The sequence below is a fragment of the Crinia signifera genome, chromosome 4, assembly GCF_055691185.1.
Source record: "Crinia signifera chromosome 4, ASM5569118v1, whole genome shotgun sequence".
Taxonomy (NCBI): domain Eukaryota; kingdom Metazoa; phylum Chordata; class Amphibia; order Anura; family Myobatrachidae; genus Crinia; species Crinia signifera.
This window is the reverse complement of record NC_139220.1, coordinates 172,565,902-172,583,739: the sequence shown is the minus strand read 5'-3', so window position 1 is coordinate 172,583,739 and position 17,838 is coordinate 172,565,902. Positions and strand designations below refer to the sequence as shown.

At 42.0% G+C, this 17,838-nt stretch overlaps 1 protein-coding gene across 2 annotated transcripts in view; it reads right to left on the bottom strand.

Moving 5' to 3' along the window:
* The window catches only part of ATXN7L1 (ataxin 7 like 1), a 118,305-nt gene extending 102,357 nt beyond the window's left edge, over positions 1-15,948 (bottom strand). The window contains exons 1-2 of one of the 2 annotated variants that reach the window (XM_083182988.1): positions 15,644-15,948; positions 15,064-15,132 (exon numbers count right to left, since the gene is read on the bottom strand). In XM_083182988.1, coding sequence (XP_083039114.1) covers positions 15,064-15,132; positions 15,644-15,896 — 322 coding nt within the window. In that variant the 5' untranslated portion in view covers positions 15,897-15,948. The remainder of the gene's footprint in view (positions 1-15,063; positions 15,133-15,643) is intronic. The other variant, XM_083182987.1, reaches the window with a different exon arrangement.
* Between the last annotated feature and the right edge of the window lie 1,890 nt (positions 15,949-17,838).

The following is a 17,838-nucleotide window of genomic DNA, read 5'->3' as shown; positions in this document are numbered from 1 at the left end:
TCTGGACACTACGCTGACAGACACAGCATATATAACCTAACTCCCCAGTGCAGCGTTATTTTTTCTTCTTCTTTGTTTTCTCTCTTTTGGGACTGAGCATCCCATAATATTGCAGCCACAGGGGAGCAAGGTATCCATATTGAATCGAGCACAACGGTTTGAGCGCTAAACTATTTATTTTCCAACTTTAACAACTGCTCAACTCTTGACAATGTCCAGTGGTATATTGCACAAAACATTAGCACACAATCACAGTAGCAGATGCATATAAACTTGCAGCCATTACTATATGGAGTCCACTTCTGAATCATCCCGAATGCTCACTTGCTACCCAACATATTCCACACCTAAATAACCAATGTTATTCATTTTGTCAGTGGTTTTAAATGTTGAATGTGATGGGTGTACATTTTGTATTCAAATATATATATTTGGCCTACTCATTTTATGGGAATATAAAATTGCAATTTGCAGTGTGATTACTGACGTATGAGTGGTTGTATCTCCCCATAATTTTACAATTGAATTAGGTTGGAAATATAGCTAAACAAAAGCGCAGTCAAAAACTGGATGTCGCATTTGCGGCCACAAGGTAAGGACATGCATGTTGAAAAGCAAAATACATCAAAAGTGGTCGAACGGAGACAAGCACTGAGGAAAATTAAGCTTTAAATAGTCAGATAACACCTTCCCCATAGAAAGCTTTGAATAGTGCTTTGTCAAGTCCTGTTATTCTGATCGTTCTTGTGTTATATTCTTCTTAAATAGTGGAAATACTTTAGATTGCTGTAAACATGCATTTCCAGACTTTTTAAACAGGGCTGTGGAGTTGGTAGAAATGTACCGAATTCGGCTTCAAAATAAAAATAAATATTGTATCAGTATCAATGATCGCTTCTCTGAATGTATAAAGTAGATCATTATATTCCAGAAAAGAAAGCCTAAATGGCAAGAGCTTTAAGTCATTAAAGTGTTGTTGGCCAAGACAAAACATGCAAAAACACAGCAATGTTTTGTCTCTGTTCTGAAAGCAATAAAGGTTTATCCAAAACAGTAAAAACTAGCGGCAAAGTTAAGCTGTGATGTCTCTTAACCAGACTGATCTATGTATAGGTCATTTATGATTCTGATAATAGTGGCACTGGACAGGCCAGGGATACGTAAATACGATACTAATGTTGGCACAACAGGTACAAGGTTTAGCAGCATTGTGCATTAGTACCGGAGAATACATGACCGTGAAATTATATATTGCATTTATTTAATTACCCTACTTTCATACTTACACTGATAAGTAATTGATCAATTATTTGTTGGCATAAGTTGTCACTACAGTTTTGTATAGAAATTAAATTATTCCTCTCAACTATTTCTGTCCAAAATAAGTAAATAACAAAATATTATAGAACGCCATTATAATTATCCCATGCTGCTATCATCGCCCACAACTAGACTCCAAGGGTGATATTCAATTGTTATATTGTGCCCTCTAAAGTGATGGGAGTATTTGGGGTTTCCTGATATTTCATTGAGTACCTCTGTAGTTAACAAAAATGACTACAATTTATCCTTCCAACTGGTAATGCTGCCTGTCACACATCTTCCTTCTACCAAAGTAGTCAATGTTTATATTCTTGAAAGAATAGCCCCATATAACAAAAAGATTTTCAATTACATTCCAGTGATGTGAATCTAAAAGCCTGTTCTATAGTATTTCCAAATATGGTGAAGCCATCTGAAATACTGACAATGATCTATCAGCCACTACTGTGATGTATTACAAATAGAAAAAGTACAACATTTATATGCTTTAAGTAGCACATTTTGCACCAGCAATCAAAGCAATGTAAATTCTGCATCTTACCTCTGACAGTCAGGAGTCACCAGTAAGTTGCACTACAGTATAATATGGCCCCAGTGAGAGAACAACATCCAGGAGGACACTGGGCTATTCTCAGTAGCAGAAGCTTTCCGTAGCTGCTGTTAAAACTGAAAGTCTCCCTGTAGGGGTCAGTTTAGCACATCAGCATGCGTATGAAAAAAGGACAAATAACAAAGGTTTAAATGAAGATTATTTCCCCATTACTGCAATAGGCCCCCATAGCCATAAGATGATCTTTTAAAAGGATAAAGAAAAAAAAAGTTGCAACACAGAAAAAAATAAAATAAAATCCCACAACACAGTTCTGACCAGGACATGTGGAATATTAGATTTGGGATTTGTGTAGATTTCAAAACGGTTAAATCGATTTAGAAAACAAGGCTAGAACATAGAAGGAAGGTGTAACAAAATGGTACACAATTAAAATGGGGGTGAGTGAATGGTATGGCCTTTTACGGATTCAAATTCATCACAGCAGATGAATTTATATTTGCAAGTTTAGTTACTATACAACGTATATTTGAAGGGAAAAAACACCTCACAACTGTTAATTGCAAACATGCAGGAAAGGATTAGGTACTTGTTTCCTAGCACGGCCACAAATCTTGGCCATCGGGGGTAATTTTCTTGGCCTGCGACGCGACCGACGCGACCGACGCGATGCCCCCGATTTTTCCATTGAAATATCGGGTCGGTCGCGTCGTGTGCGCCTAAAAATGCTTAAATGGTCCACCCGCGATGGCCGCGATTTCCCCATAGGGAACAATGTTAAATGCCTCAATTTACCCGCGATGACCCCGATTTCCCATAGGAAACAATGTTAAATGGGTCAATTTACCCAAATCATCATAGGGAAGAATGGTAAATGGGCCAGAAAGCCCAAAAAACCCCCCTGACCAGTGAAATGTCCCCCCAAAAGTAGTTCACGACACCCCGCGATGAACGTGAACCCGAAGCGTGGCGAGCGCAGCGAGTCCGCGAGGGGCGGCGGTACGCGTCCTCCGACCTTTTCATACCCCCACTATCCACTAGGGCGTGGAGTGAGAATAGAATAGTGTGGCGAGCGCAGCGAGCCCGAAGCGTGGTGAGCGCAGCGAGCCCCGCGAGGGGACGCGGATACCTTCACAGGTAAACGCGTCCCTTCGCGGGCTTCACAGGTATCCGCGTCCGCTCGCCTCGCTGCGCTTGCCACACTATTCTATTCTCACTCCACGCCCTAGTGGATAGTAGGGGTATGAAAAGGTTGGAGGACGCGTACCGCCGCCGCTCGCCACGCTTAGGGTTCATGTTGATCACGTGGTGGCGTAAACAAGTTTTGGGGGGACATTTCAATGTTCAGGGGTGTTTTTGGCCCATTTACCATTGTTCCTATGATAATTTGGGTAAATTAAGCCATTTCACATTGTTTCCTATGGGAAATCGTGGTCATCGCGGGTAAATTGAGGCATTTAACATTGTTCTCTATGGGGAAATCGCGGGCATCGCGCCTGGCCCATCGCACCCGATTTTTTTGCGCATGCGATGCCCGCGATGGCCCCGATTTTACCCCCGATGAACGCGATTATGATCGTTGTGGCCGTGCTAGGAAACAAGTACCAAGGATTATTTACAAATAGGTGACAGTGGACCTCAAGTTACTTGTAGTTTTACTCACCCCACAGCTGGTATCTGTGGCCATCTTATTCTAACAATGTCAGAAAAAAAAGCAAGAAAAATGTGAGAGCCCCCTGACTTCTACACATTATATATGCTATATGCGCACACATGCAGTTGTATGCAATAGATGAGGCACCTCTGGTCAAACTGCATATTACCATTTTTGCTATTTTATGGTTTCAATCAGTTAAAATGAGAAAATAAATAGTAATTATATTACTTTGAAATGTGCAGCAATGTCATGTGTAAGTTGGGGCATTATCCTTCTTAGATGGACAAAACCATGTGCACTGCAGGGGGGCAGATGTAAAATGTGCAGAGAGAATTAGATTTGGGTGAGTTATTTTGTTTCTGTGCAGGGAAAATACTGGCTGCTTTCTTTTTACACTGCAATATAGATCTCACTTTGAAGTAAAACCCCACCCAAATCTAATTCTCTCTGCACCAGTAACATCTGCCCCACCTGCAGTGCACATGGTTTTGTCCATCTAAGAAGGATTTTGTCAGAAAGAGTGAACTAGAATAATGCCCCAACTTGCCCTTGGTGCCCTACTGTGGTTGTTAGAACGTATTTTCACTTAGAGATTCAGGAAAACATGCAGTTTGTTCAGGGTTCCCTACATTTTTTGTAAACATTTATTTTCTTTATACATACACTATATATATATATATATATATATACATACACACATATATATATATATATATATATATATATATATATACATACACTATATATATATATATATACACATACATACACTATATATATATATATATACATACACTATATATATATGTATGTATGTATGTATGTATGTATGTATGTATGTATGTATGTATGTATGTATGTATATATATATATATATATATATATATATATATATATATATATATATATATATATATATATATATATATATATATATATATATATATATATATATATATATATATATATATATATATATATATATATATATATATATATATATATATATATACATACACACACACACACACACACACACACACACACAAGAGACAGGCAGCGGCACTCCAAGGATTTTTCAAGTGGTATATTTCAAAAGGTCAGGAACCTGACCTTTTGAAATATACCACTTGAAAAATCCTTGGAGTGCCGCTGCCTGTCTCTTGTCTGTCTACAATTTGTTTCCAGAAGGCACCCAGGTATTTGCCCCCCCACAGTTGGAGTGCCAGTCCGCCCTCTACAAATATATATATATATATATATGGTACTCTTTACCTAGAACGGCGCCCGCGATTAGAATCGCGGGCGTCGGGGGTAAAAAATCGCGGTCATCGCGGGTAAATCGCGGGTACATAAAAATCGTGTACCCGCGATCACCGCGATTTTCCCATAGGGAACAATGTTAAAAAGCCTGATTGACCGCGATTTTACTTTAAAATGCCTCAATGCCCGCGATTTTCACATAGGAATCAATGTTAAATGGGCTACAGAGCCCAAATAGTCACAATTAACCCTTAAATGTCACCCCAATTTTTGTACGCCACCCCACGATCCACGCCAACCCGAAGCGTGGCGAGCGCAGCGAGCCCGCGAGGGGCGGCGGTACGCGTCCTCCGACCTTTTCATGCCCTACTATCCACGTCGGCGTGGAGTTGAGAATAGAATAGTGTGGCGAGCGCAGCGAGCCACCGAGCCCGAAGCGTGGCGAGCGCAGCGAGCCCCGCGAGGGGACGCGGATACCTTCACAGTTATACGCGTCCCCTCGCGGGCTTCACAGGTATCCGTGGCGAAAAGCGGACACCTGTGAAGCCCGCGAGGGGACGCGTATAACTGTGAAGGTATCCGCGTCCGCTCGCCACGCTTCGGGCTCGGTGGCTCGCTGCGCTCGCCACACTATTCTATTCTCAACTCCACGCCGACGTGGATAGTAGGGCATGAAAAGGTCGGAGGACGCGTACCGCTGCGCTCGCCACGCTTCGGGTTGGCGTGGATCGTGGGGTGGCGTACAAAAATTGGGGTGACATTTAAGGGTTAATTGTGACTATTTGGGCTCTGTAGCCCATTTAACATTGATTCCTATGTGAAAATCGCGGGCATTGAGGCATTGAATGCAAAATCGCGGTCAATCAGGCTTTTTAACATTGTTCCCTATGGGAAAATCGCGGTGATCGTGGGCATCGCGTCGCGGCCGTTTATATGCCAATATGTAGACTGCCAAGTTCCATTTACCCTGTTGCTCAGACACCAACCAAACAGATGGGACAATGTTTTATTCTGGAGGTGTCACACACCAAAACAACATCCCACAGTCTCAGCTCTACATATAACTTATATTGGTTTGTTTTTCAGTTATAACCGCTCAAATTCTTTCCAAAAACATTTCATTTTCATGAAGTAGAACAGTTCAGCAAGCTTGGGCAGTATAAGGTCACAACCAGTTAAAGTATTTAGGGGTACACTACTGCTGTAGTAAACCAACAAGCATATGGCTATATAAGCAAACAAGGGTACGTTCAATTCCCACCAAGGCCCTAACTGTGTGGATATGTGAACATTCTACCCAGTGTTTCTTCTGGGTACTCCGGTTTCCTCCCACAATCAAAAAATATACTACTATGTTAATTGGTTCCCAACAAAAGTACCATATATACTCAAGTATAAGTCGACCCGAATATAAGCCGAGGAACCTCATTTTACCACAAAAAAAACTGGGAAAACGTATTGACTCAAGTGGGACCCTCACTCGAGTATAAGCCGAGGGGGGCTTTTTCAGCATGAAAAATGTTCTGAAAAAGTAGGTTATACTCGAGTATATATGGTAACCCTAGTGTTAATGTGTATACAGGTGGTAGAGAATATAGATTGTAAGCTGCACTGATCTGAATGGCCAAATATTTTCTGTCAATTACTACTGAATAGGTCAGCACTATAAAAATGACCAATAAAAGTACGAACCCTGACTGCACTCATTTAACCTTTATATTATAGACACTAATCTAGGCAATAGTCAGAATATAGGGACAATGCTTAACCCAAGTGGCAAGAAGCTGTCCACAAGCATGAGGATAATGCAACATTTCCATTTTTTCCCGGCGATTGCTTTTGGGATAGATATTCTGTCTGATTGCTCAAACAGGACCAGAACACTGTTTACAGACAGTGCAGACATAACTGATGGATGCTACCATGACTTTGCTGCTTTATTGTGGGGGTGGAGCCTTTGTTTATGGAGCAGGAGTAATAAACAGAATTAAATAAACAAACTTTATTGAGTAATTATTTAAAATGTGATTAATGGTCAACCAGGAAAAAATTCTCCAGAGTGCCCCTGGAAGAGTCAGGAAGGCACTCTGTGGCAATGTATCTTCGCTAATTTTTCCTCACACTCCATGGAGGTGCCTTGGAAATCTGGTACTGAATTACTCCCTGAGTTATAGGCAGGGGTGAAAAGAATGTTGCTTTGCATTTGTGTGCAGATTAAGGCCTATTAGCTCCTAGAAAACATTGGCAGTGAAAAACTACTGCTTTTTTTTCTCCCCAATTTAATTTACATCGGCCTAAACAATTAGGACCACCCGATAAAAAGCATGTGTTCTCAGCCGCTGAAAATAGGGCTGCTTTCAGGGATTTTGCTTTGCCAGGTAAAACAAAATCCCTGATAAACCAGGTTGAGCACTGGCTTGATGGGGCTAATAGGGAAAATTCAAAGCTGAAATGTTCTGTTACCACTAGCAGTTTGTGTGAGACTGGAGTAGATTTAGAAATGGCCGATGAGTTTCCTTGCTTCAATGTAGTTGGGATTGTGTACCTCTCAGATTGTTCCTGCTGTGCGCATTGCACATATGCTGTTAAAGTAGATGGTTTCAGTGCTCCCTAAACCACCGCATGATTGACATGCTGCGGGCATTTAGGGGAGGGATGTATACGCCCAGTGTTTTACAAAATGGAGATAGCGTTAGCCGTGTTTTGTAAGCATGCCAAAGCCAGGATCTGTACAGATTTCCTTGTCTCAGTTGCATGATTTCACTGGTCATGCTGAGTGACCCGAGGGATACTCCAGCAGCCAATGTTCACGCAGATGATCCAAAGCTGCGTTTTTGGACACAGCAGCGGGATCAGAGAGTCTGCAGGAGGCATCTATTTACACACACGACTCCTGCGACATTAGCATCTTTTCATGCATCAGCTGCTTCTAAAGATATAGCTGTTGTATGAAGTGCATACATCTCTGAATCAAGCCATTAGTCAACAACAAACAAAAAATTGGGCAACAGAATTGGTTTTGAACCCCTATTAGTACTTCCTATGAAGGGGGGGGGGGACACGGGGGACTATTGGGTTCACTAAACCCAGGATGTTAAGATGCTGTTTTGATTTTTCGGATTTCCTGGCGGCTCGACAATGATCAATATCAACCATTCAATGTAGAATCAGGCAGTAGATGTATGATGGCCCGAATTAGCCCTTAAATAATCTTGTTGCTACCAGTAGGAGTTCCATAATGGTTCCTCCTCATTAAAAAAGAAAGCGAGTTCAGAATACCATTGGCTAATCTGTATATACAGGGTTAGTTCTTGGTATGATGATCAAGTTACTAAAAGCCAAAAGAAATAAATCTACAGAGACAGGACTTTTAAGTCCCGTACACATGAGGTGACAGAGCTTCCATGCTGAGCAAGGTGCTTAAGCAGCACACATGCGATGCACCTGAGATCTGTGCCGAGAAGGGTTTTGCCTATGCTTCTAGACAAAACCCTGCGATCTCAGCAGGATAGAGTGCATGCCCGGTCTACCTCTGCGGGTGATGGCGCCGCATGTGATCACACATCGCCATAGGGTGTACACACAGAGCGATTCGTGCTTCAGAAGTGAGTGATCTTGTCAGATTGCTTGGAAATGGAGCTTAAATTTCCCCTTGCGTATACCCCATTACAGTGCAATTAATAAGTTATACAGTTTAAGGCAGTGGTTCTCAAACTTGGTCCTCAGGACCCCACAAAGTTCACGTTTTACAGGTCAACCAACTGACTGAAATTATAAAAGATGCACAGGTGGAGCTAATAATTTCACTTGTTTCTGTGAGGAGACCTGCAAAACATGCACTGTGTGGGGTCCTGAGGACCAACTTGAGAACCTGTAGTTTAAGTATTCCCACAAAAAAAGTAATTCATCAGGTTTTGAGAAAACATGTAAAAAAGCATTAAGTGAAACTAAATAAAATCTATACTTCAAACATAAAACCTTTGTATACAGAAGTATACAAATAGCACAGTTCTAAAGACTAAACTTTATATTAGATACCGAATAGTTAACTAGTAGTGTTCATTCTAGCACCCGCCAACTTTGAAAACCCATGCAGTTCTTCTTCCCTGTCTGGGGTGTCGCTGTCTGCTAAAGTGCTTCTAGCACAGTGTGGTCTGTGTATCAGCACTGATATGCAAACCAGACTTGTGCTAGAAACACCACAGCAGACAGTGACACCCTAGGCAGGGAAGAGGAACTGCATGGGTTTTCAAAGTTGGCGGGTGCTAGAATGAATACTATACTAGTCAGTGTGAGAAGAATATATACATTGTATTAGGGGTACTTTACTGCTGCCAATAGGTTTACCAGGATCCTTATCCTCCAATACTGGCACTTATCGGGCGGATTAGTGCGTCAGCCACACAAAGCATAATCCCTGATAAACAGCCTCCTGTGTGTATCGGGTTCATAATAATTTCTCACTGGTAGGTCACAGAGTTTCCTCTGGAGTGTATTCATAATCACCAGTGCCATTTCCATGTGGTATCCCACAGGGTTCTATATAATTTCCCATGCTTTTTGCAGTTAACATGCTACCACTTGGTGACATAATCAGACGTCATGGCCTGGTCTACCACTGCTACGCAGATGATACCCAACTATACCTGTACTTTGCTCCAGGTACTGAGAACTCAATAATAACCCTAATTGACTGTCTAGATGAGCTCAAGGAGTGGATCAGTGCCAGTTGGCTGCAACGGAACCTTGATAAAACAGAGGTGCTTATTATAGGTCAAAGGACAAGACTGCAGAAGAGCCAACCAACAGGACTTGTGCTTGGGGATGCAGAACTTCAAAACAACACTGAACATGTGCGGAATCATGGTGTTATCCTGGATAGTATCTTGACATTAAACACCAGGTATCAGCCACAATTAAATCCATTCTATCATCTAAGGCAGTGGTAGCCAACCCTAGCCCTCGAGAGCTACCAACAGTTCACATTTTCTAGACAACCTAGCTGCTGCACAGCTGCACTCATTAATCACAGACACATTTTAAAAGATACACAGATGGAGCTAATTAGCTCACTTGTGATTCTGTGAGGAGACCTGCAAAACATGCACTGTTGGTAGCTTTCGAGGACTAGGGTTGGCTACCTCAGATCTAGGAATATAGCCAGAATCAAGTACTTAATCCCCTCAGAAGATCTGCCCAAAGTCATACATGCCTTTGTATCATCACGCCATGACTACTGCAATGTCCTCTACCTCTGTCTCAGCAAAACAATTCCACCGCTTGCAGATGGTACAAAATACAGCTGCCAGGCTATTAACCAATCAGCCCCGTTCCACCCACATAACACCCATTCTGCTCTCCCTTCACTGGCTGCCTATAATACCCCTTTTACACCAGAGCCGCGAACCGGGTTATTGCTGTTCCAGTCCGGGCCAGGGCTTGGTGTAAAAGGGGGGGGAAGACGCAGGTCCTGTTAGCCGGTGTCCGACCCAGCAAATATTCAGGGTCGGACAAGGGGCATCCCCGAGTCAGGGCCCATGTAAATGGGTAACCTGGGTCATGGGACCCATTTCCAGGGAGCCCAACCTCCGGGGTCAGGAGGTTGGGCAGGGGCTGCGTACAGCCTCTGCTGCTGTCTGCGGTACTATGCAGACAGTAGCGGAGGCTGGGAGAAGGTGAATGGATGCCAGTGTGCGGCATCCATTCACCTCATGAACGGAGGCTAGGGGGCAGCCTAGCAGCTTACCTCAGTGCTGGGCTTGCCCCCAGCATGTCAAATGGTGGGTTTCCCGGCACTTGGAGATGATGTCAGGGCCCAAATTCACCGGCGTCACCCACCCGGCATAATGCCAGGGGACGCCGGTGTAAAAGGGAACAACTGCCGGGTCGCACCCGGTTCCAAAAACCCAGGTGCGACCCAGCAGTTTTGGTGTAAAAGTGGAATTAGATGGCGAATCATTTTCAAGATTGGCTTACTGATTTTCAAAGCTCTACACATGACCAGGAACCAAGGTACCCAAAGCAGATTTTGATCCCTTATTGTCCCACTGGATTACTGCGATCAGTTGATGAAGGACTACTAACTACCCAGAATTTCCCTGAAATCATCTGGGGGGGTGGTTCGAGCTTTCAGCACTGTGGCTCCGACTCTAGGGAACGCACAGTTCGAGAAGCTTCCATAAAAGCAGCCTCTAATTGTACTGCGATAATGAACATCGGACATAAATCTCGATATCAGGCCATTTTTATTGTCCGAAAAATGCATCAAGGCTAATTGGATACTCCCTTACCCTAAATTGACAATTCATTATATGGTCAAATAAAAATCCCAAATATTCTGCTATGAATAATACCCTGAGAAATTGTGCACACCTTAGCCGACAGTTATTTTACCTTGTTAAAAATAATACATATACAAATGGAGCCAGCAATTAAATTTCTAATATACATTAGAAAACAAAAAAAGTCAAGTGGGGCTTAAGCAGTAATGGGGTTATGCAAAATTCTAAAGAGGACTACATGAATTTTAGATCACCTCTGAATAAAAAGCCAAGCTCGGGATCCAGACAGTTAGCATCCCAAATGCAAGTACAGTATGCTGGGGAGAGTGGTTAGGGTTAGTTAGTCATCAGGGGGAGAGTTAGGTTTAGGCTGTGGGAGGGGGAAGTTGGGGGGGGGGGGGAGGTAAATAGTAAGTTTATAAAACGTACTAATATGTGTCGGTATTCAGACCTTGAAGCTGCTGCTGTCAGTATTCTGACTGATGGCATCATGACTATCGGGATCCTGTACCGAACCCATTCTGAACATAGGGATAGATTTAATAACAAAATAAATTATCACTGGTTACTAATCTAAAATAGTGCTCCAACCAGTCATGTGTTTAAATCAAATGACAGCTAGGAGCTAATTGGTTGGACCACCATTTAAGATAAGTCATAAGTGACTAACAAGATAATTTGCTAATAACTATACCCCAATAATAGCACAAAAGCATATATTAAAATAAATAAAATAGAGAAGACATAGTTAATGATAAGGGTGGGACTGCCATACATTTGAAATTGTAAACAAGGACACCCATATGAAATGAAGCGGTCAGGTCATAGACGGCTTAAACAAGGTAAACAATTATAAGAGACTAAAGCCCATACACATGGGGCAATTTTTGCTGGTTTCCTAAGCGATCTATTTAGAAATTAAGCACAGCTCAGTGTGCACACCCCATAGTGATGGAGATGCGCGGTCCTGCTCGTCGCCATTGCCCGTTCAGATCTTTAGCACATGCAGGCAAAATCTAGATAGATTGCCTAGCATGTGCATAAAAACCAATGGTTAGCACAGATCGCTCAGCATACATCATGTTTGTATGGGCATGTAGCCATTAAGAAGTTCAAGGGAAGTCGCCTACCCTAGATCGCTAAGCACAAGTCCCCCTTGTATGAGGCATAAAGGAGGCCATACACGCACCGGTGCGGGCGGTGCGATGCTGTACGATGGGGTGCGCGCTCCCGCGGCACCTCATCGTACAGTACAAAAAGTATGTGCTGCACATACTTTTTGTACTAGCTTTTTCTAGCACAGCATCGCATGCACATCATATGCACAAGGCATACGATGCGATGCTATGTGTGCTAGTTAAGCCCACAACGCACGCTGGGATCGGTGCGTGTGTGGGCTGCATCAGGAGTCTATTTACTAAGCCTTGGAGAAAGATATAGTATTTGTAGATAAAGTACCAGCCAATCCGCTCCTGCCATTTTTTAAATACAGACTGTAAAATGACAGAAGCTGACTATTTTGTACTTTATCTCTTTCCAATGTATTTCTCTCCAAAGCTTAGTATGTAGAGCCTTAGTTCTACTAATAACGCTAGTCTGGTAGTTTGTCTTAACTATGAGAAATAAGCAGTGCTTATATAGGAGGTAGGAAAAGGGGACACATGAGAACCAAATATAAGACGGCACTCTAAATATATTAAAAGATATTCTAAATATGATAAAGACGATGATGTACTTAGCATTAGAGAGATAAAGTAACAGCAAATAGCCATGTAACAGGCTGTTAAAAAAAATTGAACCAGTGGATTGGCTGGTACCTTCTTACCCCATATAGTGAGCAACCAGATGAAAATAAATGTGTGTGGAATAGTGTTTTTAAACCGAGAATCTTAAGGCCCATACACAGTGGGTGACTTTGAGCTGAAAGCCGCTCAGTTTACTCATTTGAACAGCTTTCAGCTGGAAAGCCGCCCAGTGTGTACGGGGCAGAGATAAGCGGCGAGCTCTGATGCGCGCTCAGGTATCATTGCTGGCGCAGCCACTCATCTGCTGGATGGCTTTCCATAATGTCCTGCGATGAAAAGTTGTCCACCCTTGGGAAAAAAATTGCTAAAACGGATGACAAACGCTCAGTGTGTATGCACTGAACGTTTTCCCCATTATTATTATCCATACACGCTGGGCAAAAATGCCCAGTGTGTATGGACCTTAGGATACAGTTTTCCGAAGAACAGGATGCTAGCATAAAGTGGATAGTCCATGAAGATAGATAATTATTTATTTAAGGGTAAATACAATAGGTAAAATAAATGAATGCTGCATCTATGTCTTTATAAAACATTACTTCAGATATTCAGTTTCAAAATAATAGTCAGTAAATATTCAGCTACAAACGAATATTTAGACACTGAGAAACAACACATTTGTCATCTCCAAAGGTGCCCATACATAAAGCGATTAGCTCCCTGCGTTTTGAATTAGATCGCATCGCATCTAGTTCAAAACGCATGTGATGTGCTTAAGCAGCGTGCATCATCAACTAGATGCAATGCGATCTACTGTAGTTCAAAAAAAAGTACATGCAGCACATACTATTTTTGCTTTGCGATGTGAAGCGCATCGCCTCACAAAAGCAAGATCGCTCCGTGTATGGGCAACTGAACAGTACTGAAACAGAATGAGTGCTCAAAACCAAGAGACACAAAGCCTAAAACAAAAAATATAAGAACCAAGAATAGTATAGAGAATATAAAACCATTAAAACAATCATTTTTGTGTACTACTTTATAAGAAAGGGAATGCAGAAGAGTATTTCTGAATAAACAAACAAAAAAAAAACAGATGAACTGCTGGGTACACACAATAGACAGTTCACGTAGCGGCTGATATACTGTAGTAACTATATTGGCTGTGCTGTAGGTGAACGATATTGAGTCAGTGACGTTAACTGCCCCATATTTGCAGTAGCTGCCGATATTGTCAGATTGCACTGCATATACAATAGACAGGGAATCGTTAACGACCAGCATACGTGCGTATCATTAGCAATATCGACTGTACACACTGGATGATATATACGCAATATCCTCCATATCATTGACGATATATCGCTCCATGTGTACCCATAAGTGTAGACCACCCAGCCCCACCTCACCCCACAAAGACGTCATAAAAAAAAAAAAATCACTGCTGGAACCCATACTTTTATATAACCAATGTAGTGTGTGACTGAGGCGGAATATGAGTTTTTAAGATCAACAACTGTTCTAGTAATTTTTAGTCAAAGTAATGACGCTACGTGCACACACAGTGCAGAATAGGACAGCAATGACAAAGTATACTTTCCAAAATCATTAATTTTGTATGTAAAACAAGAAAGCCAACAATGCTGTATATATTTAAAACCTGCTTTCAAAAGAAACATTCATACAAATTCCACTAAATATATAAAATGCAATGTGCAATATAAAAACCTCCAGTGGACACACCATATTATATCTGAGAGTGTACTATATTAGTCCATAGGGATTTATTTATGGTGGTTACATGGCCTTTACCATGTAATCACCACTATAGCACAATAACAACAATTGGTACATCACAGACTAAGGCAGCATTTAGAACCACAAAGAACATCTAGTCACATGGAACTAAAGATGGAAAGTACACAGCATTTTATAAACAAGGACTAAAACAATAGGAATAGTATGTCCATTTCTACAGTGGCACAGGACTGTACAGTAACATCTTTATAGACAGATTTTCTTAAACATATTGCACACACATAGACTTACGTTTATGCCAAGATTATGATGTAGTACGGCTGACAATAGGTACATTTTCATTCAAGGACATACAACGTATATGTAAAGGCCATGGATGATAGCTTTTATAGGTTTGTAGTACAACTAGTGCTCATTGGTCAACATAACACACCAGGTTTGTCTTGAATACATTGATACCTAATAAAAGCCCTGCAGACCACTTACCTTCTTTATTAAGCCTCATAACCTCCCTGCTTTTTCCACCCTCTTTTCCAGTCTCTTCTAAATCTACATCTGTGGAAGAAAGAAAAGCCAAAGTAAGGATGAGCATCTCAGCAGTAGCCTGGACAGCAATGTCTATGAAATCTTCCAGCCAAGTCTTATTTTCTCAGCTTGGACCATCCAAGCTCCACAACCTGAGGGCATGGGCTGCCGGCAATTACATTATCTAGGATTTCTAGCACATTGTAAGAAAATACACAGGCATGCATAGGAAGCCCCTGTGGATAAAACAGCACAGACAGCACTAAAGGATGGGCCTCTCTCTAATAGACACACAGTAAATCCACACACACACTCAGTCTCAGTCTGGATCTACTAGCTCTCCCTCTTTCTAGGTGTCTTTCTCTGTATATGGGGACTGCCTTTATGTCTATTACTATAGGGAGTAGCGCGGGGGACACCAGGGACCAGGCTCTCACTTTTATTTTATATATATCAATCTAGATGCCTATCAAACCAGGGTGTGCGGGGCTGATGGATCGGCTACAGAGCATTGGGCAGGCGGATGGGGCCGTGTTCTTACTGTCGGAGCAGTGTATTTTAGCGGCGTCGATCCAGGTGGACCACGGTTTGCCCAGAAAAGCCTCCGGACTGGGCACTTTGCGATCCAGTGTCGCCATTGCTCTTCCTTCTTGTTGCTTTTCCTTTCCTTCGGAAGCGGAGCGACACGGGATTCGAGGCTCTGTTACGTCATCTTCGGAACGTTCCGACATTGAGCTGAGTGAAGGGGAGGGGGAAGCCGAGCGGCTCTGATCCTCCATGCTCGTGTTTGGCATGCTCAGGCTGTTTGGACGCTCCCGGCCACAGGGGGAGCCCCCGAGCAGCTTCCCATTCATACTATATAGAGTGAGCGAGAGGGAGATTAGAGATATATACAGTAGCTTGCGCTGCTTGGAAATGAGACGGTCGCTTGGGTCAGTGGGGCAGATGTATTAAACCAAGAGATAAATGCAAGGGTGATGACTGAGGAAAGATAAACGTCCAGCCAATCACCTGCTAACTGCCATGTTACAGGCTGTGTTTGAAAAAAGTCAGTACGGAGCTGATTGGCTGGACATTTATCTCTCTTTATCACCCTTGCATTTATCTCTTGTTAAAGCTTAATACATCTGGCTCAGAGTATCTTATTATACTGAATAATATTTCTGCGCAATCACATATGAGAATGTGTGTTTGCCCTGATACTTTTGTTTTCTTAAGATAAAGAATATCATAAAACATTAATGAGTCAATTCATGTAGATGCGTGTGCGAATGTGAGCTCTATAACAAATCAACTTTTCTACAGAAAGCAATCTGATAGAAGTACATAATTTTTTTTTAAAGGAATTCATCCTAGACGCCAAACTAAAGGCCCCCATACACCTGTGCGACTTCCCCAAGGGGAGAAGTCCCACACGATTCTCCTTAAACTGCACGGCAACTTCCCAGGCAGCAGGATTGCCTACTATATCCTGTTTGCGGTTGTTTTGCATACAATGTATTGTATGCGACCCAAGCATGCGCGATCCGACAGTGAAGCACTTGCGATCTTTTATTTACCATGTAATTGTCCTAATTTGCATTTGTACTGTAAGACACTTTTCTTGTTTTGTTATTTTGCATATTTATGCATTTTGTCAGGCACTGCGGAACCCTTGTGGCGCTTTTATGCTTTTACCAATATGAAATGGGAGTAGCGCGGGGGACACCAGGGACCATGCTCCGTTTAATTTTATATATATATAAGAGTCCGTAATGGATGGCACTCACGTATTGAAGTGATAAGACCAGCCGGTGCCCTCCATGAGACCTCCTGTCTGGGGATCACTGTACATGTATCGTGTTGGCGGCACTCGCGGCGATAAATTCAGTCAGACAGCAACGTGTAATCCAACGTTTCGAAAAAACTTTACTTTTTCGTCATCAGGGTACAAAGAAATAACATACAATCTCACCTTATAAACCCTCAAATACCCGTGCTCCCGCCTCTGTTAAATTGTTATATCTGTAACCATTGTTAAATTGTAACTTTTAGTCTTGATCAGCTGGGCAGTAGCTCAGAGCGTGAAGCAATTGTATTTGTATTTATGGTTGCTGGGCAACGCGTACCTGAAGGCGTACACTTCCGGACACGGCTGTGCCAGGTGAGAGGCGGGAGCACGGGTATTTGAGGGTTATCAATGTATGTACTTTCTATATAAGTCATTTTGTATCTACTATGTGCACATTGTAATATATTGTATTTTTCATCCTGTATTTTTCATTCTATATTGTAAACTATATATTTGAGGTATTGCACCTTTAAGATCAAGATTGAATTCATTATGCAAATGTTATCCAGAAGGGTATTTAAATGTTGACTGAGCTACCAAATGACCCGCCTCCTGACGAAGTCATCACTGAGGAAACTAGTTGGGGTGTTTCTCCTGAGTGACACAGACTCTTCCTTTGACGCTGCTGACGTCCATCTGTCCGGTCCCGGCTTCCAGGCTCTGGCTGTTTGCACGCTGTGCACCTGCCTGTGAGAAGTTCCACTCCTGCCGCTCGGGTTTTTATAATTCTAAGCATGTCTGCTGTTTTAAACTTCCATGTATGTGAGCATTTATAACAGTAAAAGTGTTTTTTTACATTTACGCTCATTGTGCGCCTTTCTGTTTTTTTCTCATATATATATATATATAATATATATATATATATATAAAAATATATATACACACAATATGTATCAATCTAGATG